The following is a 24,406-nucleotide window of genomic DNA, read 5'->3' as shown; positions in this document are numbered from 1 at the left end:
TGGGATGACTCTTGCAATGGAAAAGTACAGGAAAGGAGAAAAGGAAGAAGACACAAAGGCAGGAGAGTGAGGAGAAAGTGATTTCCAAAATAAAAGATTTCAAAAGGCCTTTTTCAGGCAAGAACTCTCTTATTCATATAAGCAATGGGCTTATATATTTCATTGTACTCTGTACTTGCCTTGTACAATGTTCTGAGAGACAGTCACATTTGCCACTGTTGTTGCAGTCTTTCTCATGCCACCTCTCCTACTATTACTTGATGGGATGTAGTCTAACAGTAAAGTTCTTTGCCCAGAAACTGGTGGTTTCTCAAAATAGAGCCATAAGGAAGCAGGCACTTTGTTCCGAGCCAAGCTTCCTGGTGGAACCAGGAAGCCAGAAAACCTGTAAGAATCTTAAAGGCAAGAGTTAAAACTTTCTAAGGAGAAGATAAATTCTTAAAAGATCCTACCTGCAATAAGAAGCAAGTGTTCCTAACACACAACTCCCTCTAAAAATCAAAATACTGCTTGAGACAGCAATATCTAAAACGACTTCAATTGCCCTGTGGCAAGTCAGTAATCACTGCCCCTAATTCCTGAAAAAAACTGACTGGCTGTGCACTGGAAAAGACAATGGCTTCTGACCCTGATCTGCTGTCTTTGGAACTGTGGCTCACTTTAAGATCTGCAACCTTTTCTGAAGTGATCAGTTCCTCTCAACCTGACAATAGCTCCCTCTTTAAAAAAAAAAAAAAAAAAAAATTAGAGCTTGTGACATGCTGGCCATTCAAGTACTGTTTCCTGGGGAGTGTCTGAGCCATGCTTCTCTTTCCTCTTCCCTCCTTCTGTCTCTTTGCTCTACTGGACACTTTTCTCCTGTCTGTCATGCAGCAATATAATTGAAGAGGAAAAATGAGACATTGTCACAGCACCCAGCATACCCAGGAAACAACCCAAGTGCAGCAATTCGGGGAGAGTAAGTCTGAGAAGTAGAGCCAGCATGGGAAGAGAGAAAGCAAGATAGGCAACAGTCAGGGAGGAAGTGTGTTTAGAAATAAGTGGGGAAATTGGCCAAATGCATGAGGGAGAAAATGAGGGAAGAGAAAATCAATGGAAGAAAGACACATTTGTAACAAGAGAATGGGAAAGATTGTGTTGAGAAAAGAAGGGAAAAGAAAAAAATCCTGCAAGTGTCAAACCACAGGAGTCCAGATTCCAGTCCCCAGTTCTTCCAATGCCTTGCTTCTCTGTACCTCAGTTCCCCTTGTAAAATAGCAATAAGGACGGTCTCCCCTTCCTGGATGACCACTTACCACACTGCTGCAATTGCATGCACTTAGCAGGGCAAAGGGGAGAAGTTTAGGGCAGGTTTGCACACTGGCAATCCATACACATCAAGAAAACATACTTGGGAATTATGAGGATGCTATGGGGAGGGTGAGCATAGAGGAATATACACTGAATGAGGAAGAGCAGAAACAAGAATAGGACAAGGGAAGCAGAGAGTGGGAAGGGGCATGAATGAAAAGCTGCTTAGTATGAAGGAGAAAATGGACACACAGTAAGGGTGAACTGGAGTTGAAAGTTTAGAAAGCAGGGAGAGAAAAGAGAGAGGGAAGCAGAGGTGAAAAGGATCCAAGTATGAAAGAAGAGGACAAGAAGAAAGCTTTTGTTGTTCCCACCCACCCCCCGTTACAGGCTGGGAGCAAATGGAGGAAACATTTGTGGCCTCATCAACAGGGGAAGGAATGGAGGTGATCAACATGGTGCAGCAGGAGGACTCACAGAGACTGAGGAATTCAGCGGTGAAGGATCTGCTGTTGGATCTGGCTCTTACCCTGAACACTGGCAGTGTTGTGCTCTTTATTTTATGTGTGACATAAAGCATTAAATAATTTCTATGGTCATGGATCATAACAGTTTGAACATCTACCTGTGTTTCATGATCACCTACTAGGCAGCATGGCTTCTCTTCACCAACCACATCCCAGGGAACTTGCAACACTGAGGACAAGGGCAGGGACCTTGTGCACATACTGAGTGAGTTTTGTTCTCTCCTTGAGAAACACAATAAATTCTCAGTCCAAGACTCATGCAATTTTTTTCTAAGCCAGACCTCCCTTCTTGCACTTCCCATATGTTCTTTGTGTAAAAACATCATAATTAGTAATAAGAATTGATTGAACTCACCAACTTCAAGGGTGATCGTGTTAAATAGAGTTTTCATAAATTCATCATACATTGTAAGAACAAGAAAAAATTGCATATTCCAGGGAACTGTCCCCCCCCATACACTTAATAAGATAAGATACAAGAAAAGGTAAAGGCTCCTCAAAAGGCAGATTGTCAATAGCTTTTGCTTATTCTATACATTATAAACAAAGAAGCTAAGTAGTTTCAGTACATTGAAATAACATCTATATTACACACAAGGTCTGATACAATGTTAATTGCTATTAGCATCTAAAAGAAAGACAGTCTGGACACGCTGCTAGGACAAAATTGATTAAACAAATGGAGGAAGAGTATACACTGTTTAAATGGTAAAGATAAGCACAAACCCAATTTTGTTATTTTTTCTGATGGGTAAATAAATTATTTCGAGGTATATTATTTATTACTTGTGAAGTTCAGCTAGGAACTCCAGTCATGCTGGGAACAGTACAAATACAGAGGAAAGAAACAGGCCTGGTAATAAAGAGTTTGCAATCAAAGTAATTTTTTTCTCTGAAGCAAACACTTTATTAGTATTTTAGTTAATTAATGAAAACAAAATCTCTGAACAGTCTGTTCTTGGGAAATGTTTTGCTGTACTGGTCAGTACTTGGAAAGAATTAACACAGTTATTAGGATTTTCACAATTTTTACAATGCTTAGATTGATAAGGGATGTTTCCACTTGCCATCACCTATTCCACAACCAATCCCCAGGCAGCCAATATAATAAGTAAAATAAAAATGCTTCCATAATCAAGAACAGTTTGAAGAGTATGCAAAAGGTAGGAGTATTTTGTATACTTATTAACTTTGGTAAATTTTAGAACATTGGTATAAATTTTCTAATTATCAGAACCTGAAATTGATGTAATTATTAGGTTGCTCTTAAGAATGTGCTTTAAGAACTTCTCCTGCTACCCTAAAATATATTACTTCTTACTCTCTTCTTCCTCTAAAGTAAATTAATACCTAAAATTCAATTTCAAGTAGAAAGTAAAATCCTACAGCAGCTCCATTCCTCTGTTTGGATGATAAATATTTACAAATGTAGGGATGAGAGAACTAGATTCAGGATCCAGAGAAGTTCTTGGAATTCTAATTGTTCAGTCTTCAGAGACTTCTAGAAACCCTTGTGACTGTCCCATACTCCACCCTCAACCATATCCTCAACCCTAAATAGAGACTAGAAAAAGACAATCTTGCTGGAAAAGAAAGAAGAAAGAGAATCTGTTCTCAGCTCCCAATCCCCCTCCCACCAACAGGCATGCTTTCCTCTTTCCTCTTTTGTCTCTTAGGAGTTTTGCTGATAAAAAAGCCAGAACAGGGAAGGCCTTCAATAACCTTCATTATTAGGTGACTTATCATTCTGCCTAGAAGCTGGAGCCACTGAATCTTTCCTAGTACCTATCTCCATTTATTGGCAGAAGAAGAGAATAAGAGAAGAGGATTCTTCCCTCTCTGGTAACTTACATGTCTGGTTTGCATAGTAATCCATAGGATTTTCCTAAGAGCCAATCTTACATGAACAAGTCTTAGAACTCCACCTTATTGCCCTGTCCATTCAACATGACTGCGAGGCCGCTGGAGTAGACAGAGAAATGCACTGAACAGAGGGACTAATAATGCAACAGTCCTCCTGTTTACAACTCCTCAGAAGTTGTTGCCTACTAGAGACTAGCTAGTTATCTTGCTACCTTGGGACTTGGTGAAGTCCAGAGTTGTTGCATCTGGGACAGAGTGCTGAGAGGGGTAGGAGGAGAGCCTCTTCCTTTACGAGCTCAGTTTAAGAATTTTGCTACCATCAACCGCTGGGGAAAGGATAACAAGAAAAGGAACATAGAGGAGTGAATAAGAGCACCATGTCACCCTAGGGGCCCTGAGAAGATGGTCGTACTTTCATGGGTCAGGCCTTCCTCTCCCTGGGGTCATATCTCTCTTCCTCCTTCTCCATGCAGATTACCAGATGTGGCACTTGTTGTCTGGGTTCATTGGGGATCCACTGGAACAGTGGAAGTGCTTGGCAAAGTCCTGGCTATTGCTGACAGGCCCACAGACACGAAGTGGCAAGGGACTGTGCGGATCTGTGTTCAGGGAAGACTGTAGTTTCTCAGGATCCTGATGTCCGCACATTGCCTGAAAGGAAGCAAAACAGACAGGTCAGTTTGGCTGAAAGTCCTCATGTGAACAAGACTTAAGGCTCCTCATGCCTCTGCACACATGACTGAGGCTGCTGGAGTAAACAAGGAAACACACTTACATGGGTGCCAACAATGTTCAGATCTTTCCCTTCACCACCACAATTTCTGTTTTCCCCTTCCCTAAACTTCTCTGTCCCAATTTCCCTATATGACAAGCTATCTGCTCTTTTTCTATACTGCGTAGTCCAGAACACAGGGAATTTAGAACACCTTGGAGTTTAGGCGCATACAACCTTGGACTCCATCTAAAATAATGGTATAGATGTAGTATCAGTGTGTAGATTCAGCTTCTTAAGCAAAAGCAATGCGTGCTTATCAAGAAAGGAGAGCACTTACACAACATCCCATTACTGCTCAAGAGATCGGAGGGAAGGTTATGTGACCTTACTGGTGTTAAAATGGCAATCCAAGTCTTCACTCTTCTGATTTCAGTCTTTATTCATTGACAAATGATGCAGTAGCTGCCAGATAGCCTCTGAAATGCAAATCTTGGCACCAAGACCCAATAATCTGTGATTTCAGAACTGCTTTTCTACACGCTGCTCTGACCTAATGTCAATACATGCACAAAACTTTTCCCTTTGCACAATTACAGTGACTTCTAAGGGTGTGACTTTTCTGAGCACAGAAATCCAATGATCTATCATAAGGAACTCAACTGCACAACAATGCACAACTGCACAACAATGCACAAATCCTTAAACCAGGTTCCCACAGAAATCTCAAACTATGTATGCATGTACTTTTAGTTCTTTATCTCTAAATAACATTCTAAACTCTTCTTTTCACTATCAGTCACTCAGAATGACATGACATCTAGTTATTCAACATGACAGAGGTGGATGAAGGAAGGGATGGAGAGATACATGCCTTTTCCAGTAAAATTCCACTTTCCATGTGTAAGATTTCTCACAACAGAAAAAAAGTACTCAGAAGCTGGCAATGAAGCATGCTTTCCCTGACACAACTTGTCTGCTACAACTTAATTTTGGTAGATTTCAAAGCTTTGTAAAAGATATTTTTGCAGACAGGCCTATTGTTAGCTTTGAGATCCATAACAGGTTAGGGGCCCTGTATGTGAATTTTAGCTTTCTAAATAAGGTTCTGGATCTCCCAGAAACATCGGTCATTCCCAGTTCTGTGAAGAGGGGGAAAAGTGATTGAATACTGAGAAAGAAAAACTGTAATAATGTGGAAGACAATGGAGAGAGACACATGACTAGCCTAGAATTCATTACATGAGCAAAACTGAGGTAGAAAAGCTGGTCGTGTGAAAGTCCAGTCTTAGGAAAATCCTTCTCTTCTTTGTGCTTTTTCAGCCAATTCTTATAGGCCTGTGGAGAGAGAAGATCAGTAATAGTAAATCCCCCTTCAGATAGTGTCCCAAAACTATGTCTTCTGTCAATGAAATACATCAATCTCATATATATTTAATAAATTAACAAGTTTGTATATCTCTCTCTTGCTCTGAGGCTCCCTGCTGCTGGCCATGCCCCTTAACAGCTTTAAGACGGGAGAATAACACCCTAACTCCTTTGCTTCCCATTTCAGACACTACCACATTCACATCATCGTAAGAGAAGATGTGGTGACCGCACTATGAAAGAATGAAAATTACTTTCAAAGAAAGTCACAAATATTTGAATAAAAATTAAAAGACTTTCTACCTCCCAACATTCTTCGTGCACCATCTGAGACCTAGAGATCTCAGAGCATCCTGCACTCAGTAATTAATTAAACTGCTGAACTACTGCATGAGGAAACTCTAGACTAAAGTATTACTGAAAACATCATTATGGAGTCATTTTACCATCACACAGAATTCTGGTCCATGTCTCAGCTTAGTTCCTCAGGTATAACATAAACATACAAACAATAACATGCTTTTTTATGCATGATGTAAATGCGGAAGTAAAGAAAGGCCCACCCCAGAATCGGTGAAGGGAAGAAGTCGTCTTACATGGAAGTAGTGAGGTTATGAGCAAAGCTTTGTGAGGAACCTACATCTGGAATAGCAGAGGACATGCAGGGCACATGTTGCACTGGCAGAGGCATGCAAGAAATCTGGAACTGGAGCAGCATGTAGAAGAGGGATGCAGCAGAGCAATCTTGTAACATGGCAGTTGAGTTGTGTGGTGAAACTATGAGATTAGAGAAGTAAGTAGACTACAATACCTGGTAAGCAATGGCGAGCCCTCCAGTGTCAGCTGTATTCTCCAACAGTGTAAAAGTACCATTGACCTTAAAGCCATAGCTTTCATACTGTTCAACCAAGCAGTCTATAGATTTCTGTAGTGCACTCCTGTTGCATGTAGGACAGCCCCCAGGCAGCACTGTGGGAAAAAAAAAATCCTAGAAAGTAAAGGTATTTCTGGCATTCACCTGTATTCCTCACATTAATAACTGAGTCTTCTTAGTAGTCAGCATGGCCTGGAATGAGTTTTTCTTAGCTTCATCTACCCTAATAATATATGTATACACTGATATAGGGACCGGGATTTAAGATACCCTGAGGGAAAGTACCAGTGGGGACCTAGAAGAGTAAACAAAGACACCACAGCTGGTACCCACCATAATCATAGAATGCATGAAGAAGTTCATGCGCCATGAAGACCCCAATGGCTCCAAAGTTCACAGCACTGAAAAATAAACATGAAAAGAATGCTTTTGAAAAAAAAAAGGAGAGCAGGTGAGCATTCTTTATAGCCACTGAGCACAACTGTGGGCTGCTCAGGAGCATTCTACTCTGAGAACACAGAGAAGTACATCTCTCAGATGTGGTACACTCTGTAAAAATGCAAATACAACTGTAAATTACTCTAACAATGCTTAAAATTGTACTATGGGTTTGCATTCAAGTACTTGTAGCTAATAAGCTATCATAATAATGAAGAGCCTGTGAATGAGATTCTGCCTTTATTAATTCTAATGATATGTATTGTTGTTGAGATATGACCTTATTTACCCACTACTGGCTGAACTGCTGCACAAACAGTAACTGCAATGGTAATCATACAAAAGCTGGATGGTAGGAGAAGCGATCTTGCAACAGTTGTCTAGTGAAAAATGATACGTAAAACTGGCAAGGCAAATTAAAATCATGAAGGTTTGACTACAGTTACTCGGGTCTAGCATTGGTAATCTCGCTACAAGCAAGAGGTTGTACTAGAGACCTCCAGCAGTTCTTTCCAATCAGAATTTCTATGATTCTATGCAATGAATTTACAAACAGTCCCACAAGTAAGAGTACACTCAAAACGCATTTCCATAATACGAAATGATGGGCTCATTCTTTCTTTACATGCACTGATTAACACTGCTGAAGCATGAAATGGTTGTAGTAGATCATCATTACATCACTGGGAACTCAGTAGTAAGTAACAAGAACAGAGCAACGCGTCTTCTCTTAGAACTGCTCTTTCAGAAGGTCTGTAGCTGGTAACTTATAGTTGCTGCCCAGGGAAGTTGTGGATGCCCCATCATTGGAAGTGTTCAAGGTCAGGTTGGATGGGGCTTTCAGCAACCTGATCTAGTGAAAGATGTCCCTGCCCATGGCAGTGGGGTTGGACTAGATATCTTTAAAGGTCCCTTCCAATCCAAACCATTCTATGATTCTGTGATTCTATAACAATTGTACTGCTTTGCTGACTTCTCATTTTAAAAATTATCCTCACAGTCATCGGAATTGGCTTTTGTCAACTTTTGTCAAAAGTTTAAACTTTGGAGAATCATCTGAGAAAATGCTATTGTGCCAACTCACCAGAAGCTGATCAAGTTTGACTTACCAGTCTAGTCAACTGGGATGACAGTGAGAAAAATATATTTTACTAGCACTGAACACAAAAGGAATAAGAAGATGTAGACACTTTTTCAGAGAGGAAGATTATGGTAAGTGACAGTCCATACCACTGGAAAAAATATTTTTTTTCTACTATTCTTTTGAGGTGTCCTGTTCTTCATAGTATAATGAATTCATTAAATACTGCAAGCACTAGAAGATGTCATACAACTAGTGGTAGAAGATGACCATGGAGAAAATAATTATTTTTAACTGAGACACATTTATTTCAAACTTCAGCCTCTTGCATAGTGTGAGGTTATCTTTCAGTACAATGGGATTAGGAGAATTATCTATCCATTATCAGCAAAAAAGGACATAAAATAGTATTTTTATAGTCAACTGTTCTAAGTGCTTTTAATATCAGAAAAATATTGCAGATCTGTTCCATACGATGGAATAACCCAACTGTAAGAGTATGGTCTACGGACGTGTCATTGTTGCAGGGGAAGACTCAGAATTAAAAATGTATTTGCTTATTAGAGAAGGTTTCTTTAAAAAAGGAAGAGAACTGTGTTTAATCTATTTGAAAAAGACTTCTGACAAAATGTCGCTCTGTGAGGCTTCTATTTTCTCTGGGTTAGATTTCTATGGGTTAGATTTCAGGAATTCTTGGAATCTAGAAAATGAGAGGCAAAGGCACAATGTCTTCTTTGCAGTTAACCTACATGAGACTTCTGCCTCTCTGCTCTGGAGTAATATACTTGGCTTATCTTAGTTTCATCTAGATTCTGATTTTGCTCCAGCAGAGTCAATGATCACACTCTTTCAGAATTCATAAGGCAGTATCCATCTGGCTTTAGAAAAAGCTATTTTTCCCCCCTTTACTGTGTCTTTCTGGGATGTAGTAAGAAAGAGGTTAAGGACAGACCCGTTAAGATTCTTCCTGGAAACATGGTGCAGCCAAGGCACTACATTCAGCTTCCACCTTTGCAACCCCTCCATACCTGGGAAACTCCATGTGGAAAAAAGGGCTGCGGAACATTCCAGCAGGAAAGACCACCATGTGGTGCCTTATTGAGTAGTATGAATGCACAGTCCAGGGGGACACATGCCAGCTAGAAGCAGAAAAAGAGAAATGAGAGAATGTATGAAGTCCTTATCTCATACCTTGCTCCTTTCCTCCACTGGGCTTGTAGAAATGGTCTGCTCAGTACAACTGTTCATACAGCAGCAGCAAATGATGAAATTCACATTATCTAGAGTTAAAGGTGTTTGAAATAAACCTTCACTTGTTTACAGATGGTCAGAGCTAGTAGCTTAGCTTTCACACACAGTAAGGGATTCACCCTCACAACTTCTCTGTCAAGTTAAGTCAGGATTAGTAATCTCCTGTGAAGTCCAGCACAGAATACTCTTCAGGTGGTTTAAGGTCCCAAGCATGCCTGTCAATGCTGCCTGCCTTCTGAAGCATCCTATGTCCTGCCTTTGAGGTAACCCTGCCAGCATACACGTCATCACAGTGCTCTGCTGTTTGCTTTGCTGCTAAGTCCAGGAGAACCAGCTATTCCCCTTACTCAAGGGTTCACGGGCAAAAAAGGTTCTTCTTTCAGGGGTCTGGGGCCCATCCACAACAGTGGGGTTTTTTGGTAGCATGAGCTCAGGCTGAATACAAAACAGGCTGCCAGATTAAAGGCTTTTTTAAGCAGGATGCAGCAATGCAGCCTTGCAGCAAAGACAGACAACAGCATCTTGTCTTGCATTAGGAGAAGTGTTGCTGGCAGGTCAAGAGAGGTGAACATGCCCCTCTATTCAGGACTGGTGAAACCACATCTGGAAGTACTGTGTCCAGTTCTGCCCCAGCCCCACACCTGCCCTCCCCCTCCTTCCCCATTAAAAAAGAGATAGAGACGCACAATTGGACACAGTCCTGAGTGACCTGCTCTAGCTGATCCTGCTTTGAGCAGGAGGGTTGGACTAGGTGATCTCCACAGGTCCCTTCCAACCTCAGTCCACAAGTGTGTGAGACTGTTACATTCTTTAGATCAGTATCTGACACTTACCTGTCCTGTGAGTGATGCTGAAGGAATTTCAAGTAGGAATTTTGCCTTAGTAATTTCAAGCAAGCCACCACATTGAGGAAAAAACTGTCTTCACTTATCTCCAGCTGAGGGAAGAGACAGGTAATGTGAGTGTCATAAGGCATGAGTGAGGAAGAGAAAAGTCCTACAGGTCAAAAAAGGGTTCATCAAAAGACAAACCAATGGAATACTTGTGTTTTTTTCTCTCCCAGTTCTAAAGACCTTCAATTTAAGATATGACAGCAATGTTATCTTCGGGCCAAACAGAACATACGAGCAGGTCACAATCAATCCCTCTCAGGCCAGCCACTCTAAGTAAGAGACAGCATAGGCAACAACACAGAAACAAAAAGGTTCTCTGGGCCCATATGTTCTTAGAAAACGAACAGTAAGAAATGTGCATTGTTCCAGAGGCCATAGCCTTTTTTAGCAGTGGACAAGATAGCAGTTGGTACAGGTAAACTGCCAATTGTGAGGCAGGCATGTTTACATTATATAGCTCACATTCTGGTATTCCAGGTTCACTTTGGCAGTCTGGAGTATGTGAGCTGGATAGCCAATCTCCACTTGTAGTTTGGAAACCTAAAATCATAATAAACAAACAAACAGAAAGACACATGACCAACAGGAGGCTTTACATTCTAGAAGTCCTTTTTAAACTCTATTTTTAAACAACCTAAATACAATCTGTGAATCAGCCCTTCAAAATGACAGCTACTTTGTTTCAACAAGACATCTTCTCTTGCTACTCTGGTTTCTTAACTCAATGACCTGAGGCCTAATGCTGTTCTACTCTTCTTTTTCTTTATAGCATTGTTTTCTGGCATTCAGCTTTATAGTTTTTAACCTCTTTAGGTGTATAAAACTGAATTGTATCTCAATACAATTAATTCAGAGTATCCACGGACAAACAAACACTGAGCCTCTCTATGCCTACACATCAATGTACGATCACATGGCGTGATGGCACTTATAAAACCACCCAAAAGCTTCAGGGAAAGGAAGGCCTCAGTAACTTCTGCCTTCTGCACACACCAAGACTTTAGCCTCTTGGCGAGTCTGTTCATCCATCCACTCCAACTGATCCAGTTGGCCATAGAGGGCATCTTGGATCTCAGAGAACATCTGCTCAGCCTGCAATGGATTAAAGAAGGCACAGTCAGAACTGCAGAAAAACATTGTTCAGGCTTAGCTACCATCTTCCCATGTTCCTGCAATTCAACCACAGAATAACTGGGGGAAAATTCCTCTTCTTGTGATGAAAGAAGAGATTTCAGTTTCTACAATGGTTTAGGCTTAAGTTATTTGGCATCCAGTGGTTCCTCACAGGGCTTATCATTCTCTCCCACACACCTTTTCATCTTGCCTCTCATGGTAACTAAGAGGGAAACAATTCTTTTTCATTCAATCCCTGTTGGGAAAAGAGTGGACCAAATGATTGCCGCACTTCTTGAGTGAAATCAAAATTCAGTATCCACAAGTATTTCATGGTGGTGTCTCCCTTTCCAAAGTTATGGCAATCTGAGTCTCTCCTTCACAAAATTATATTTTGTTCATTCAGCTTTGTGCTTCACTACACGTAGTCTTAGTTTTCCCATTAACTTATTTACTCTTGTCACTTTATACAATGCAAACTCCTTATAAAACCTGGGGCCTACACTAACTTGCCTCAAAAGCAAAAGGAACTCTGATCATCAAAGGAAAAAAAAGAAGGTGTTCCTTTTACTCAGAATGTTTTGGCATTGATTTTGTTTCTGTACAGCTGGTCATATGATGGCTTAATGGCTTTGCAATTGAAAATCTTATTTAAATATGTCAGATTGGTGATGAATACTGTTAATACTAACTGTCATTCCAGGAAGCACAGTGAGATTGCATGCATTTGTAGGGCTGTCATAGGTATTGGTGCTGCACACATGACTTTTTGCTAACAGTTGAGATAAAGATAATAAGTGGTATTTTAGCATTGATTATTCTAGCAATGACAGCAATGTCTTGTTCTGACATCTTTCATTCCCCCAAAAGGAGGGGAAGTGCATAAGTATAGGAACAGGTAAAAAGTTATAAAACCTACACATGATTTTGCTGCCTTGATGTGGTCTTAAGTTGGCATGTCAAAAAAAGAAAGATGAAGCTGAGCTCTGCTTGGGGTTTAAGAGGATGAATACCTACAAGTTTCTTGCTCTGCTGAGGGAAAATTTCTTGCACAATCATCTGCCCTAGAACTGGCTCAAAGAAAGAAGTGGTATCAGTCAAGCACTTCCTCCAGCGCTCAGCTGCGATCTGTAAGAACAGAGAAAGAAATAGAGACACATGAGAGTGAGGACAAAGAGGAAGACAGTAAAAAGATATGCAAACGTGCAGTCAGTAGCATATACGCTGCTATCTAAAAATGCCAGTAGTGAATGGTAAGTAATATAGTTCCATTTAAGCTACTTCAGAAAACTTTAATCAAGTAAAACATTAATTTCCTTATGATTTACTCCACTTACTTTCACACAAGATGAAGATTCATATGCCAGCTGAGACAAATACATAGAAGAAAGGTGACCATCTATATATTGTTCCCCACCCCGTGATACAGTGCACTTAGCTCTCTAAAGTTTCGGGTGTCATGTCTACTCCCGCATTTCTTAGAGAAAAAGGAAGCATTTAATGGCCTAGTGAGAGTAGTTTTCCCTCCTAAATCTAAGAAAATCCATCCAGACAAGACATCAAGAGAACATCTAGAAGGTGTTCAGCTAGGGCGTTCAGCTGCTGGTCAGGCTGAAGAAGGTGGTTAAAGACTAACTCACCATTCTAGATCCCAGTTTTCCATAAAGAATCTTAGATAGCTCCAGGCGTGCATCTTGGAATTGACTGTCAAGGGCTGGGGAGAGATTCCCAACCAGACAAACAATCATATAAATGTGAAGGACCCTGTAGGAAAATGACATTTAAAAAGACTGAAGATTGAAGGCTAGTCACTATAAACACAGAGGCATGGCAAGTGCCAGGAATAATTTGAGGCAGAAGAACTCTAGTAACCTGAACAATGACAACAAAGTACTCTGAAAGGGCTACACCTGGGGCTATCAAAGGAGGACGATTTGACATGACTCAACCGAAGAAACTCTCTCCCCAGAACACCATGAAGACTCAAGGGGCAATTACCTGCTGGGGCACAGGATTCTTTATGGGAAGCAGGAGAAAGAGCATTTTTAGGACTGGGTGAAACTTATTATAGAATATTTTGAGGGGTCTGTGGGATTCTGTGAGATTTATTATGGAATGTTTATGGGAAGGACAAAAGGCAGGGAAAGGGAAGGATCATGGTGGATTGGGGGGAACATGCATGGGGAAAATGGAGAGGAAAGGTGGTAAGAGGGAATGGTTGAGCGTAAACTTGTGGCCCACCAGGACATCTGATTCAGCCTTGCACATGGTCACTGGAATCTGTCCTATCTTATTAAATGCTATTCTTAAATAACATTCTGCTCTCTGTGTATGGGGATGGGACTGGATACTAGAGAGACAAGGAGTCTGAGAGTTGCCTACTGGAGGGACTTTGGTCCAAGCTAGCTGCTGGAGAGTGTCTGAGAGTTGGCTATTGGAGAGACTAGAGGTTTGGACCAGCTACTGGAGAGATCTGCTTGTGTATGTGTGTGTGTAACAGGAAGAGACCAGAGTACCAGCAACCAAAGTAGGGCTGCAAGACTTACGGGCTTATATATCCAGATGCCAGCAGCTGTGGACACTGGGGGACCTGGGGCCAGCTTCTGGACAGACTGAATATCTAAGACCAGCTATTGGAGTGATCCATATTGTGTGTGTATGTATACATATTTCACTAATATAGACCAATCCTGATCAGCTGGAGAGGAGCAATAGGATCAGGCTGAGCTGTTCATGTTTGTATGAGTGCTATGGGTGGGTGGGTGCCAGTAAAGGCACTGTGTTCCATCTTTATTGATCTGTGTGATGCACATATTTATATGTGTGTACATATATGGTGTGTGCATGTGCAAGCCTATTGGGCATATATGCTAAGCCTTACTACTGGCTAAACCTGTGGATGTAGAGCCACAGCAGCCTTGCAATTGTTAGGCTACTAGATTCAGCAGCCTCTAACACAGACCTCTTTGATTTATGGTATCTGAAGTTAATACTTCTCGAGGCATGAACAACTATAACCATAGATATTGACTCCTACCTTTCCTTGTGCCATTGTTCGATGAGCTGTGACATGCCTCTTAAGTAATCCATGTCATGCACTGCAATTGGCTGAGAGAGGTTCAGTGGCATAGGATGGAAGACAGCCTGGAGACATGACAGCCAGTCAATAGCAGGTGCCTTTTCCTAGAAGTAAAACAAAGCTTACATGCTGAACTATGAATCTAAATTGACTGACAGGAAATAATAGGGAAACTGGGATAGTCTCTCTGATACTGTCAAGAGATGCTTTCAACAAGTTAAACTGTTTTTATGATGTGGGTATTGATTATAGTAGAAAAGGAGAATTGACTTTTTTTAGTTGAATTAGCACCGGAGATGGGAGAGAGTTTTGGGCCTGAAAAATCCATCTGCTGTCAATAAAAGACGTTAAGTTAATAGGTTATTTAAAGCTCAACAGACTTCAAGTGTAAGTTGCAAGGGAATGGCATCTAAACAGAGTGTCTCACAACTCTTTTGATCCAGATCTTCAGAATGTGAATGTAACATGAAATTGTGTTGCTCAGGTTCTAAGGAATAGATACCTGTAGCTCCCTAATGGTAGTGTGAAAGAACAGCATCCCCCTCTGCTGTCTTTCCTGCAGTGGGGTGACAACTCGCTGGAGGTTAGAGATGAAGGACAAGGTAAGGGAAAAGGAATCAGGGGGACCATCCTGTGGCCCTCCAAGTAGGCTCCCCAGTTTCTTCAAATATGAGAGATACACACGGAGAACCTGCAATACAGAGCATATGACCAGTGGGAGAAACATGACTGAAAATTAGTCACCCCATCCATCCATCCATCCATCCATCCATCCATCTTGACCATATAAGCTTCAATCTTTCAAAACCACTGCAGCCCCATCCCTAAAACTGTCTTCTTCACTGCATCATCCTTATGTAATTATTCATGTGGAATAGAGTTTGCCAAGTACAGCTGCTCTTTCAGTGAAGAACACTGAACTCCCAAAAGGTTATTTTTGTCCCACCTTACAATTACATTAAATACTGGAATCATTTTAGAGATGTAGGCCAGCCATCTCTGGAGTCAAAGGAGAGAGATGTAGTGATATAATGAGCCAGTATTTCTGACGGGAGAGAAAATGCCAGCTTCTTGCTGCTATGTTCCTGAGGTATCAAAGGAACACTTGTGATGAGTAGACAGGCTCATTTTTTTGAGGACTCTTCTGAAAGAGTCAGACTGAGAAACTGAAATCAATTCAGTTTTTATAAGTTCAGAAAAATGACAGAGCTGTGATGAAATTAACTTTGTTGTAATAACTCCCAAGGTCAAAGAGCTTGTTTCCCCAGCTTAGGTTAAAACATTTTAAAATAACTTTTGAAATGCTAGCTACCCCTCCCCCAGTACACAGATTTTAAGTTATAAAGCCTTAATTTAGACAAGAACATTTTTTTTAAACATTCATTCAAGGTGAAACCTAGAGGGAAGCCCAGGTTCATATTACTTATTAAATACAAATTAAAACTATAACATTCTGTTTCTACACTAGAAGTTTTAAACCTGGCATTTAAAAATGGGTTACATTTTACAAACTATCTTTCTGGAAAGTGGAGATTTTTGTAAAGAATTCCTTCTGGAGACATTTTCAAAGGTCACTGACCGTAACCCATGGAAACAGACCACTCTGAACCAGGAGGCAATTCAATGAGATCCCTACACCAAATAGCTATTTTTACCTTTCTTCAGCCTCTGATATGTTACCTCAAGATAATTTTTCTTTTTGAATTTACTCTCAGGTGGCATCTCAAACTCAGGATGGTCAATCTGCAAAAAGGAGTAAAGAAAAAACATCTTGCTATTTCCAGAAACACTGGAATGTGAGGATATGCTCAACGGGCTTTGTTAATTTCTGTGTCACAGAATTTGAAATGTTAATAAATTGCTTTTACTTTTGGAAAATGCTTGCTAATTAATTTTTGTGGATTTATCATATTCTGCAGCTCATTTAAAAGCTCATTACAAATCTGCAGTGCCTGATATTCAAATGTAAACCACATTGTTAAATATTTCTACATGGTGCACTGGTTTTGGCTGTGATAGAGTTAAATTTCTTCATAGTAGCTAGAATGGGGCTGTGTTTTGGATGTGTAATGAAAACAGTGTTGAGAATTCAGGGATGTTTTAGTTACTGCTGAGCTTTTACAGTGTCAAGGCCTTTTCTGCTTCTCACCCCACCCCACCAGCGAGGACGCTGGGGTGCATGAGAAGCTAAGAGGGGACACAGCTGGGACAGCTGACCCCAACTGACCCAAGGGATATTCCAGACCATATGACATCGTACTCAACAATAAAAGTGGGGGTGAAGGAGGTTGGCCAGGGCTGCTATTGCTTGGGAACTGGCTGGGCAGTGATCGTTTGGTGATGAGCAACTAGAGGTTTTTTGCATCACTTCTTTATTTTCTTTCTTTCTTTTTTTTTAATTATTGAACTGTCTTTTTCTCAACCCATGAGTTTTCACACTTTTACCCTTCTGACTTTTAACCCCATCCCACTGGTTGGGGAAGTGAATGAGCAGCTCTGTAGTGCTTAGCTGCCTAACAGGTTTAAACCCCAACAGTGAGCTGCAAAATTCATATTACACTATGTGTATTAGACACATAGCACTTATAGTCCATAACTTATTATACTAGTCATACCCGTGAACATAAGAAGAACCAAACCCTTCCACGACAAAGTACAATCTACACTGTCAGGCAGAAGAGATGAGAGAAAGTAAGCGATTTATTCTTCCTCATCTGCTCATTTTCCAGAAATAAGTGCTTTTTATGTAATAAAAACAAGAAGTTTACTGAAATTCAGGAAAACTTTCTTCAGAGAAGAACATAGGCTTAACTTGAGCAAGCCTGGGTCTCATGGGCTGTGTAACTGACTCTTTATTCCCAGTGCTTCCTGATAATTTTCTTTCTTTAGTCCACCCACCTGAATAATATTGGTCTTGAGGTCAAAAGGACTAGGTCCCACATGGACTCTGAAAAAGGGAAAGGTGCTGTATCTGCCCATAAGAGTCCGAAGAGTTTCATTAAAATCTTTTGCTTTCCCCATGCCTGTGATATTCCATCCACCGATCTAGAGAGGGAGAGAGACAGCATGACAGCAGGTGAGAAAAACACTTGTTTGATCCATATTTACAAAATCTTTTTTTCACTCCTATGAGCTCAGTCATTATGACAACCGAGAAGCAACAAAGCAAATAGTAACAGACGAAACTCATGAAGATTTCTACATACCCTGTTGGCTTTAAAATGACCTGTTACTTTCACTTAAGCAAAGCAACGAACTGCAAAATGAGACAGGAAAAAGGAATGATAATTATCAACAGAACAAGGTGTACAGGAAAAAAGCAGAAGAAGGAGAAAGGAAAGAGGTCTCATTTTTCAAAAGCCATCCAGAAGGACAACCAGGAATCAGGGATTACAGGTCCCACCTCCCTGACAAGCAGATTCACAGGTAGGCCTGCACTCACTGTTTCTTCTGCTGGAAGGTTCTGCATCCTCCTTGGAGACAGAGCATAAATGCCCTTTGCTAGCAGGAAGATGTACAACTCTCCCTGGCACTGAGAGGAGTCTCCCAGAATGGAAAGAGAAGCATTTTACTCTTTAAACAAGCTCCCGTGAAGCCTGAAGTAGTGGATGGCCATCAGATCTTAGACAAAAAAATTTCATCCATTTTGCAACATGTTCCCTGATCTGTAAGTTGGATCCTATTGAACTGAACTTCTGAGATTAGAAGTGATCCCTCTTTGCAGTCTGGGTTGTTGTACAGTCCTAAATTAATATGTAAGGTCAAGAGGAAAGATTCAGGTACCTGATGTCAGAAAATCAAATCTTGAAACAGCATTTAAAGCTAGAAGATTTATCACTTAGAAGTTGTGCTGTGAACCATGAGCTTATTTCATGGCCAGATGCTGGCAAAATTCCATCATGTAGCACCATATGACCCTAACTTCACACTTTCCTTTTTCCTGCAGGAATTATCTTCTGGAGGGAGAGGAAATAGCACGAACACTCACCTGATTTAGGAGGTCCTTCAATGGTTGAGCTCCCTGGGATTCTATCCTTTGGGTATCCATGCAGGAGCGATAGAACTGGATTGCTTTCTCTTTAGCTGAGCCTCTTATCCCAAACTGTGGGCCCTCTGAGGAAAAAAAACATAGATTAAAAACTACAAAAGTGGTAAAAAAAAAAAGTTGGGGCAGTATTAAGGCAGAGAAAGGTTTTAAGAAACCATTACACTGCACTTTGATTCAGAACAGTTCAGTAAATACATTCACACTTCTCACGGTCACTCAAAGCAAGAGATCTTCTTCTGCTATGACTCTTCCTGAGGCCAAATACATGAGTTTCTTTGCATGGAAACAGGAGCACAAAAGGAAGGTGGTGCGTACCTAGGCTTCAGTCCCAGGTGGAGTCAGGACACATGACCAGAGTGCACATTCAGACAAACACAGCAAAAAGGGTCTACTTTTACAAGGCAACGGGAAAATTATTTGGGTTGCTGTCAGAATTTTAAAGTGTTACTTTCATCTGTTACACTTGGCAAGGGGAACTAAAATGTTTAAAAAGCAGCTATTGTAATATGACATGCTCAAGAATAAATCTGTACCTGTAATGATAGAAGAACAAAGAGACTGGACTCAGTCCCTGTTAGGAATGATTGTGCTCTCAGTTATTAGTATTCTCAGCTCTGGCTGAGGAAGATGCTGAAGGTAACACACCAATCATCTGTCCCTACCTAAAAGCCTTTTCAGGATCAACTGGTTTTCTTCCAACAACACATCAAATACATTTAGTGATTCTTCTGTGGTTCTGCTTGAGTGTTTGCCTTCCCAGCTGCCACAGGCATATTTGTAGAAATCCTCACAGGGGTCTACAGTGTCATTCCTAGAATTCAGGAGTCTGGCCAACAGTTTAAGACCCAGCTCGGCATCACAGGATCCTGGGCAGGAAGTAAATGGGAGAGAACTGAGCAGTGACAGTGGAGAGTGAGAACAACTTCAAACAAAAAAAATTAGAAGTTATCTGTGGGACATTTCCCCCAAAAGATTTATTTTTGGTACAAACTCCTTTGCATGCAGATTGTTGAATTCCTTTTAAGTTTCTGCTGAATATGGAACAAAGTGTGTTCTGTCTTTCACTTCACAGGAAGATTGCCTTTGCACTTTATAAGGGAGATTCTTTAAATAAAGGACAGGTAATATGTCCAGAGGTGGTGTCCTCTGTTCATAGTACCTAGACAGTCACAGCTTGGATTACTCTGCCTTCTCAGTGTATTTTCTCTGAATCAGCCAAATTTGGCCAAATGATAAACAAGAAGCAACTGATGGTGTCAACATATGAAGCAAAAGAAGGACATAGCACAGAGAAAGTAAGGAGGTAAGTTTAAAATGTGGAGGGAGATGTTCAAGCATGGGAAACATTTCTCAGCAATGCCATTTGTTAAAACAGGACAAAGACTTTCTAGTACATCTTGCTTTGATCTAAAACTCCCTTTATCTAAACTGCTGTGAATCACTGGGTATGTGTTCTCATTTTGGTTCGGTGTCTCGTATCAACATCAGATCAGATCAATTATTTACTGAAATAAGCCACTTGTAAATCAAAGTAAGACTTTACATACTATGGTTTCAACAGTTGACATGGGAGCAGGTAGGCAGAGTGTAAAATAGACAAGATCTAAACTAACAGTTTTTCCTTGGTCTCTCCAACACATAACAGTGGCTAAAGAAAAATGCTAGGTAAAGAGTCAATACTGTTTATTTTGGAGCAGGGAATGTCTGTATCCACCAATATAAATGCACCTTCAGTACTGTGCATTCTATATGCATAAACATTTACATGGACCTTTCTGCAGATAGTTGTTTAGCATTTGAAAGGCAAATTAACATTTCTGGTTTATGCTCACAGCTCCCCAATTAGCAAGAGACTATGACTTTTCTTTCTACACTATGACTGCACTGGTCTGTGCTAGAAAACTAGGACTACACTTATTAAGTCAGAGATGGAAAGGTGGAGGAGGAGCTCCAAATCTCAGGTTCAGTCCAGTTTCCTGGAGCTGACTACAGACAGAGCAAGACACGATGATGAGATGCAAGACAATATAATGATGCTTTCCCTCAAAACTGGGCCCAGGCATATTATATGGCGGGCAGCGAAGGAGGACAGGTGTGGGGATCTCGCCCCACTATGACCCAAGGAAGAGGCAGAACAGTGTACCTTTTTTACAACTGGTGTTAAGATTCTTTGAGATTCTGAAAGTCTGATTCTTAACACAGATGCTAAGCCTAATACACAATGGAGGCAGATAGGAGAGAAAGGGGTCTTACAAATGGGGTGGAGGAAGAAGCAGGGAAAAGGATATCCCATGTTATACCTAGACCACAAGTCATCACGATGTAGGTGATAAGCAGTGTAAAGCCAAGGAGAGTACTGAGAAGGAGTGTACACAGAAGTAGGCTTTTCCCCTGAAGGCATCGTTCTTTCTTTGCACCTGCTCTCTGCTCCTGGTCACAGGTCTGAAGAGAGAAAAATGAGACAAAAGAGAAAAAATGAAGAAAGAAAAATTCATATTAAAGTTAGCACTGGTAATATACTTCCTCTTCCACCTAATCTACTAGAAAATCACTCACAGGACTAGTGCCAGGATACCAATAGTCGTCCAAGTCATCTAGGTGACTGTACTCCCGGGGCCTTTCTCACCTCCTTTGTTTCCTTGTCTTTTCCAGCTACAGCTGTTGCACAGTCTTATGAATTATGCATCTAAAAGCCAGCTTGCCATGAGGAGACCTGTCTGTCCGTAGTTCCTTCTGGTTTATGGAATCACCTTGCATATACCTCCTGAAGATATCAAAGCCTTTTTGAGCCCATAAAGCTAATAACAGGATGGCTAGGACTGGTGGTTCTTTATTCTGTTACAGTCTGGCAATCTGAGCACTAATTTCAGATCTCTCCTCAAGAAATAACTGCTGCATCCTAAGCCTTCTAGTCCAGTTCAAGTGGGAGAAAAGATTTGCCCTATTCTAAAAACTGCAGTAAGCCGTAAGTCAGAGATCTTACATACAGACAGATTTTATCTCACTTAAATTTAGTTGTGTTCATAATCTAGGTGTGTCTTTTTAGTCAGTGGAGAAGGCTAGGCACCTTATGAGTACAGCTTCTGTTTTAGACATCTGTCTTAGGATGAGCTGAAGCATCCTCCAGATTTACCTCTTTTTCTCCATTGACTGCAAAGAAAGCTAGATAACTATGTTAGGATACACACCTAACGTCTACCTGCGTAAAGTTAGATAAAATGACATTTACTCTGTGTGTCCACTGCTTCTACCTACTTTGATGCATGTAAGACTGGAGAACAGCAGATTACTGTACTGTCCTCACAGCCTCAAGTTTAGGTCCCTGTGCTCAAGCCTGGTTCTCTGATAAGAAATCTGTTTGAGAAACCTTGACAGGCCTTGGCGCACTTTGAGAAAAAGCTAGAAGCAGCCTCAGTGGAGGTGCCCACTTCTTCACTTGGGAGCTGCTTTTTTCAGCTCTCATGTGTGATCTCCATCTGAGCTATGCTGCAGCAGCAGCCATGCTTATGGCTGGCCGTGTGCCCTATTGATCTGGATCCTGACCTTAACCTACAGACTTGATTCTGCAGGTTTGACCTTGGACCTGCCTCCTCACAACAGACTTACCTGGCAATCTACACTCTTGGTTGACCCTGGCTACTGTCACCAGACCTGCCTTACCCCCCTCATTCCCATACTGTTGGGGTGCACCCGTTGCTGGTAAAGTCATTACTTCTTGCCTGCCTTGTCATGACTCTCAGGTTCTAGATTGTATTTCCTTGTTTGCCCTTGCTGCTCCCTCACATGCAGCAGCTAAACTGCATTTGTCACCATGCTCAGTATCTATCTTCTTTGCCACAAAACCAGAAAACATAGATCTTTACAAAAAACACAAGAAGAAATGAAGCAAAATCCTACAAGAATTAAGTACCTCACAGCATATACCCCTTCACCTGAGGAAAGGCTAAGGAAATGAATGTCTGCTGTAATCATCTTGCCTAATATACTGTGTAAAATTCCTGTACAAAAACATTAACAGAACAGAAAACATAGAAAAACAGACCTCATAATTTTATATCTTTCAAATGTGCATTTTATTCAATCATGAACAGAAGCCTCTTAAAAGCCTATGTCAGCTTACTTGGCTCATGGAAACTGCTAACAAGAGTTAAATACCTAACTGCTTTTCTCCCTTTAACATCCTATTCTCCTGATGACTTCTTTAGGCAGGATACAGAATAACTAAATGGAGAGCAAGTACATACAAGTGAATCCAGGTGTTAAAAGGTGCTAGATACAGAACATGATCATACTGGCAAAGTACATTGTAGAAAATACAAAGGAGGAAATCCAAATTCCTTTCATGTGCCCCTGTAGTAAAACACTTTAGCTTTTACTCCTCAGGCAGAGAGTAAGTGTCATGACCTAACATTATGGCAGGGAAGTGAGCGAAAGAAAATTTGCTTGGCTGAAAAGGAAGAAGAACAAGTACTCTTCAACTTGCAAGCCCTCATCTCTCACCTTTTAGGAGAGAGTGAATGATTTACATTCACAATGCTCCTGACTCCTCTGTCGCAATAGACCTCTTGTTTTTCACATTGAAAATCTGGCCTATTCCTACTATGAAATAATTTTGCAATTCTTTGGGCTCATGTTATCAGAGGACATTCGTTTCTCTCTTTCAAGTACTAAATGGCATGGCTGTGGAGATACTAAAAAGAAATTGGTATTTCCAGACTGTCACTGCAATTTTTTCCAAACTTCTGGTTAACAGTAGGTCTATATCGAGCGGATACATTATGTTCCTTTTGAAATGGAAAATGCATCAAATTAAAAAATCTGTAAGTGAACTAGACTGTCCCCCTCAAGACTCCAAAGTGAAACAACTAAAGAAGTACCTGGCTGAGAACAGCATACCCCAAGAGAATAGCAAACCCCAAAAGAAGAGACAGGGGAGTGGAAATTGGTTGTGTACCTCTACTTAGAAACTGGATTAAGGTCTGTGTTTTGTAAGCCATAAGGAAAAAAAGTGTTCTTCAAACACTTCACCTTCCATAAGGAATGTCTTTCTAATCTTGTCTCTGTTACTGGGGCTGGATTTGAGAGAACCTGTGGACCTACATAAACAGAGAAAAAAGAGGAGGGCAGTCATACTTAGTTGTCCCTTATATCTTTTTCATGACAACAGCTTAAAGAAATCTAGACAGACAAATACCTGCTCTTTCAGTAGTCTTATAAAGATACTGACCTGGGCAATATCCCTGTCAGCTTCTTTATCTAGTATGAATTTCACTTTTATGCCACAAGCGGACTAAGTGGTTCACAGGCACTGAAATACAGAGCCCTTCCTGATTCAGTGATCCTTGGTCAAGAAAGTGTGGATTTAACTAGATGGAACTGGAGGTGGGATATAAAAACTCCCAGGGCGCAGGATGCAGGAACATTACATAGCTTGCAGGAAGCAGAAGCACTTTATTGTGGTATGTTTTGAGGCTTGGTTGCCTCATCCAGCACTCTCCATATAAAGACACAAGTGAATAGTTTGAACAAGCCTGTGGAAAAGGATAAAGAGCCTTTAATCTCTGACAGAGCTTTTCCATATGGGCCTCACTTTTGAGTAAGTGAGAAGAATGATTAGTATTTGCATGAAGTTGAAGATGAATGCAATTTCCAGTACAGTTTCAGTTCTTTCATGCTTTTCTTTTAAGAATGTGCAAGTGCTCAAATTTAAATGGCTTCACTGTAGCTAAGTGAGATCAAATGCCTGCAAAATCACTAAAAGCTGACTTCTAATTTTCCTCAATTATAAAATGAATAATTTTGAATTTATGTACTACATGAATCATCCAATTCAAATGCAAGCATGACTTAGGCTAGCAGAATCTTGACA

At 40.8% G+C, this 24,406-nt stretch overlaps 1 protein-coding gene across 9 annotated transcripts in view; it reads right to left on the bottom strand.

Annotated features, from left to right (window-relative positions):
* Nucleotides 1-2,162: 2,162 nt before the first annotated feature.
* Nucleotides 2,163-24,406, bottom strand: part of KEL (Kell metallo-endopeptidase (Kell blood group)) — a 24,162-nt gene continuing 1,918 nt past the window's right edge. Inside the window, exons 1-18 of one of the 9 annotated variants that reach the window (XM_052794102.1) lie at nt 23,765-23,986; nt 23,566-23,633; nt 20,838-20,979; nt 19,200-19,403; nt 18,478-18,602; nt 17,388-17,534; nt 16,170-16,232; nt 14,992-15,180; nt 14,448-14,593; nt 13,051-13,174; nt 12,428-12,538; nt 11,291-11,389; nt 10,760-10,837; nt 10,238-10,341; nt 9,182-9,292; nt 6,968-7,035; nt 6,572-6,729; nt 4,817-5,730 (exon numbers count right to left, since the gene is read on the bottom strand). In XM_052794102.1, coding sequence (XP_052650062.1) covers nt 5,395-5,730; nt 6,572-6,729; nt 6,968-7,035; nt 9,182-9,292; nt 10,238-10,341; nt 10,760-10,837; nt 11,291-11,389; nt 12,428-12,538; nt 13,051-13,174; nt 14,448-14,593; nt 14,992-15,180; nt 16,170-16,232; nt 17,388-17,534; nt 18,478-18,602; nt 19,200-19,403; nt 20,838-20,853 — 2,079 coding nt within the window. In that variant the 5' untranslated portion in view covers nt 20,854-20,979; nt 23,566-23,633; nt 23,765-23,986 and the 3' untranslated portion in view covers nt 4,817-5,394. Of the gene's footprint in view, nt 4,332-4,816; nt 5,731-6,571; nt 6,730-6,967; nt 7,036-9,181; nt 9,293-10,237; nt 10,342-10,759; nt 10,838-11,290; nt 11,390-12,427; nt 12,539-13,050; nt 13,175-14,447; nt 14,594-14,991; nt 15,181-16,169; nt 16,233-17,387; nt 17,535-18,477; nt 18,603-19,199; nt 19,404-20,837; nt 20,980-23,491; nt 23,634-23,764; nt 23,987-24,406 lie in introns of those variants that run through there. The other 8 variants (XM_052794099.1, XM_052794100.1, XM_052794101.1 and 5 more) reach the window with 8 other exon arrangements.

Source organism: Harpia harpyja, chromosome 8, assembly GCF_026419915.1.
Source record: "Harpia harpyja isolate bHarHar1 chromosome 8, bHarHar1 primary haplotype, whole genome shotgun sequence".
NCBI lineage: Eukaryota > Metazoa > Chordata > Aves > Accipitriformes > Accipitridae > Harpia > Harpia harpyja.
This window is presented reverse-complemented; position numbering and strand designations above follow the sequence as displayed.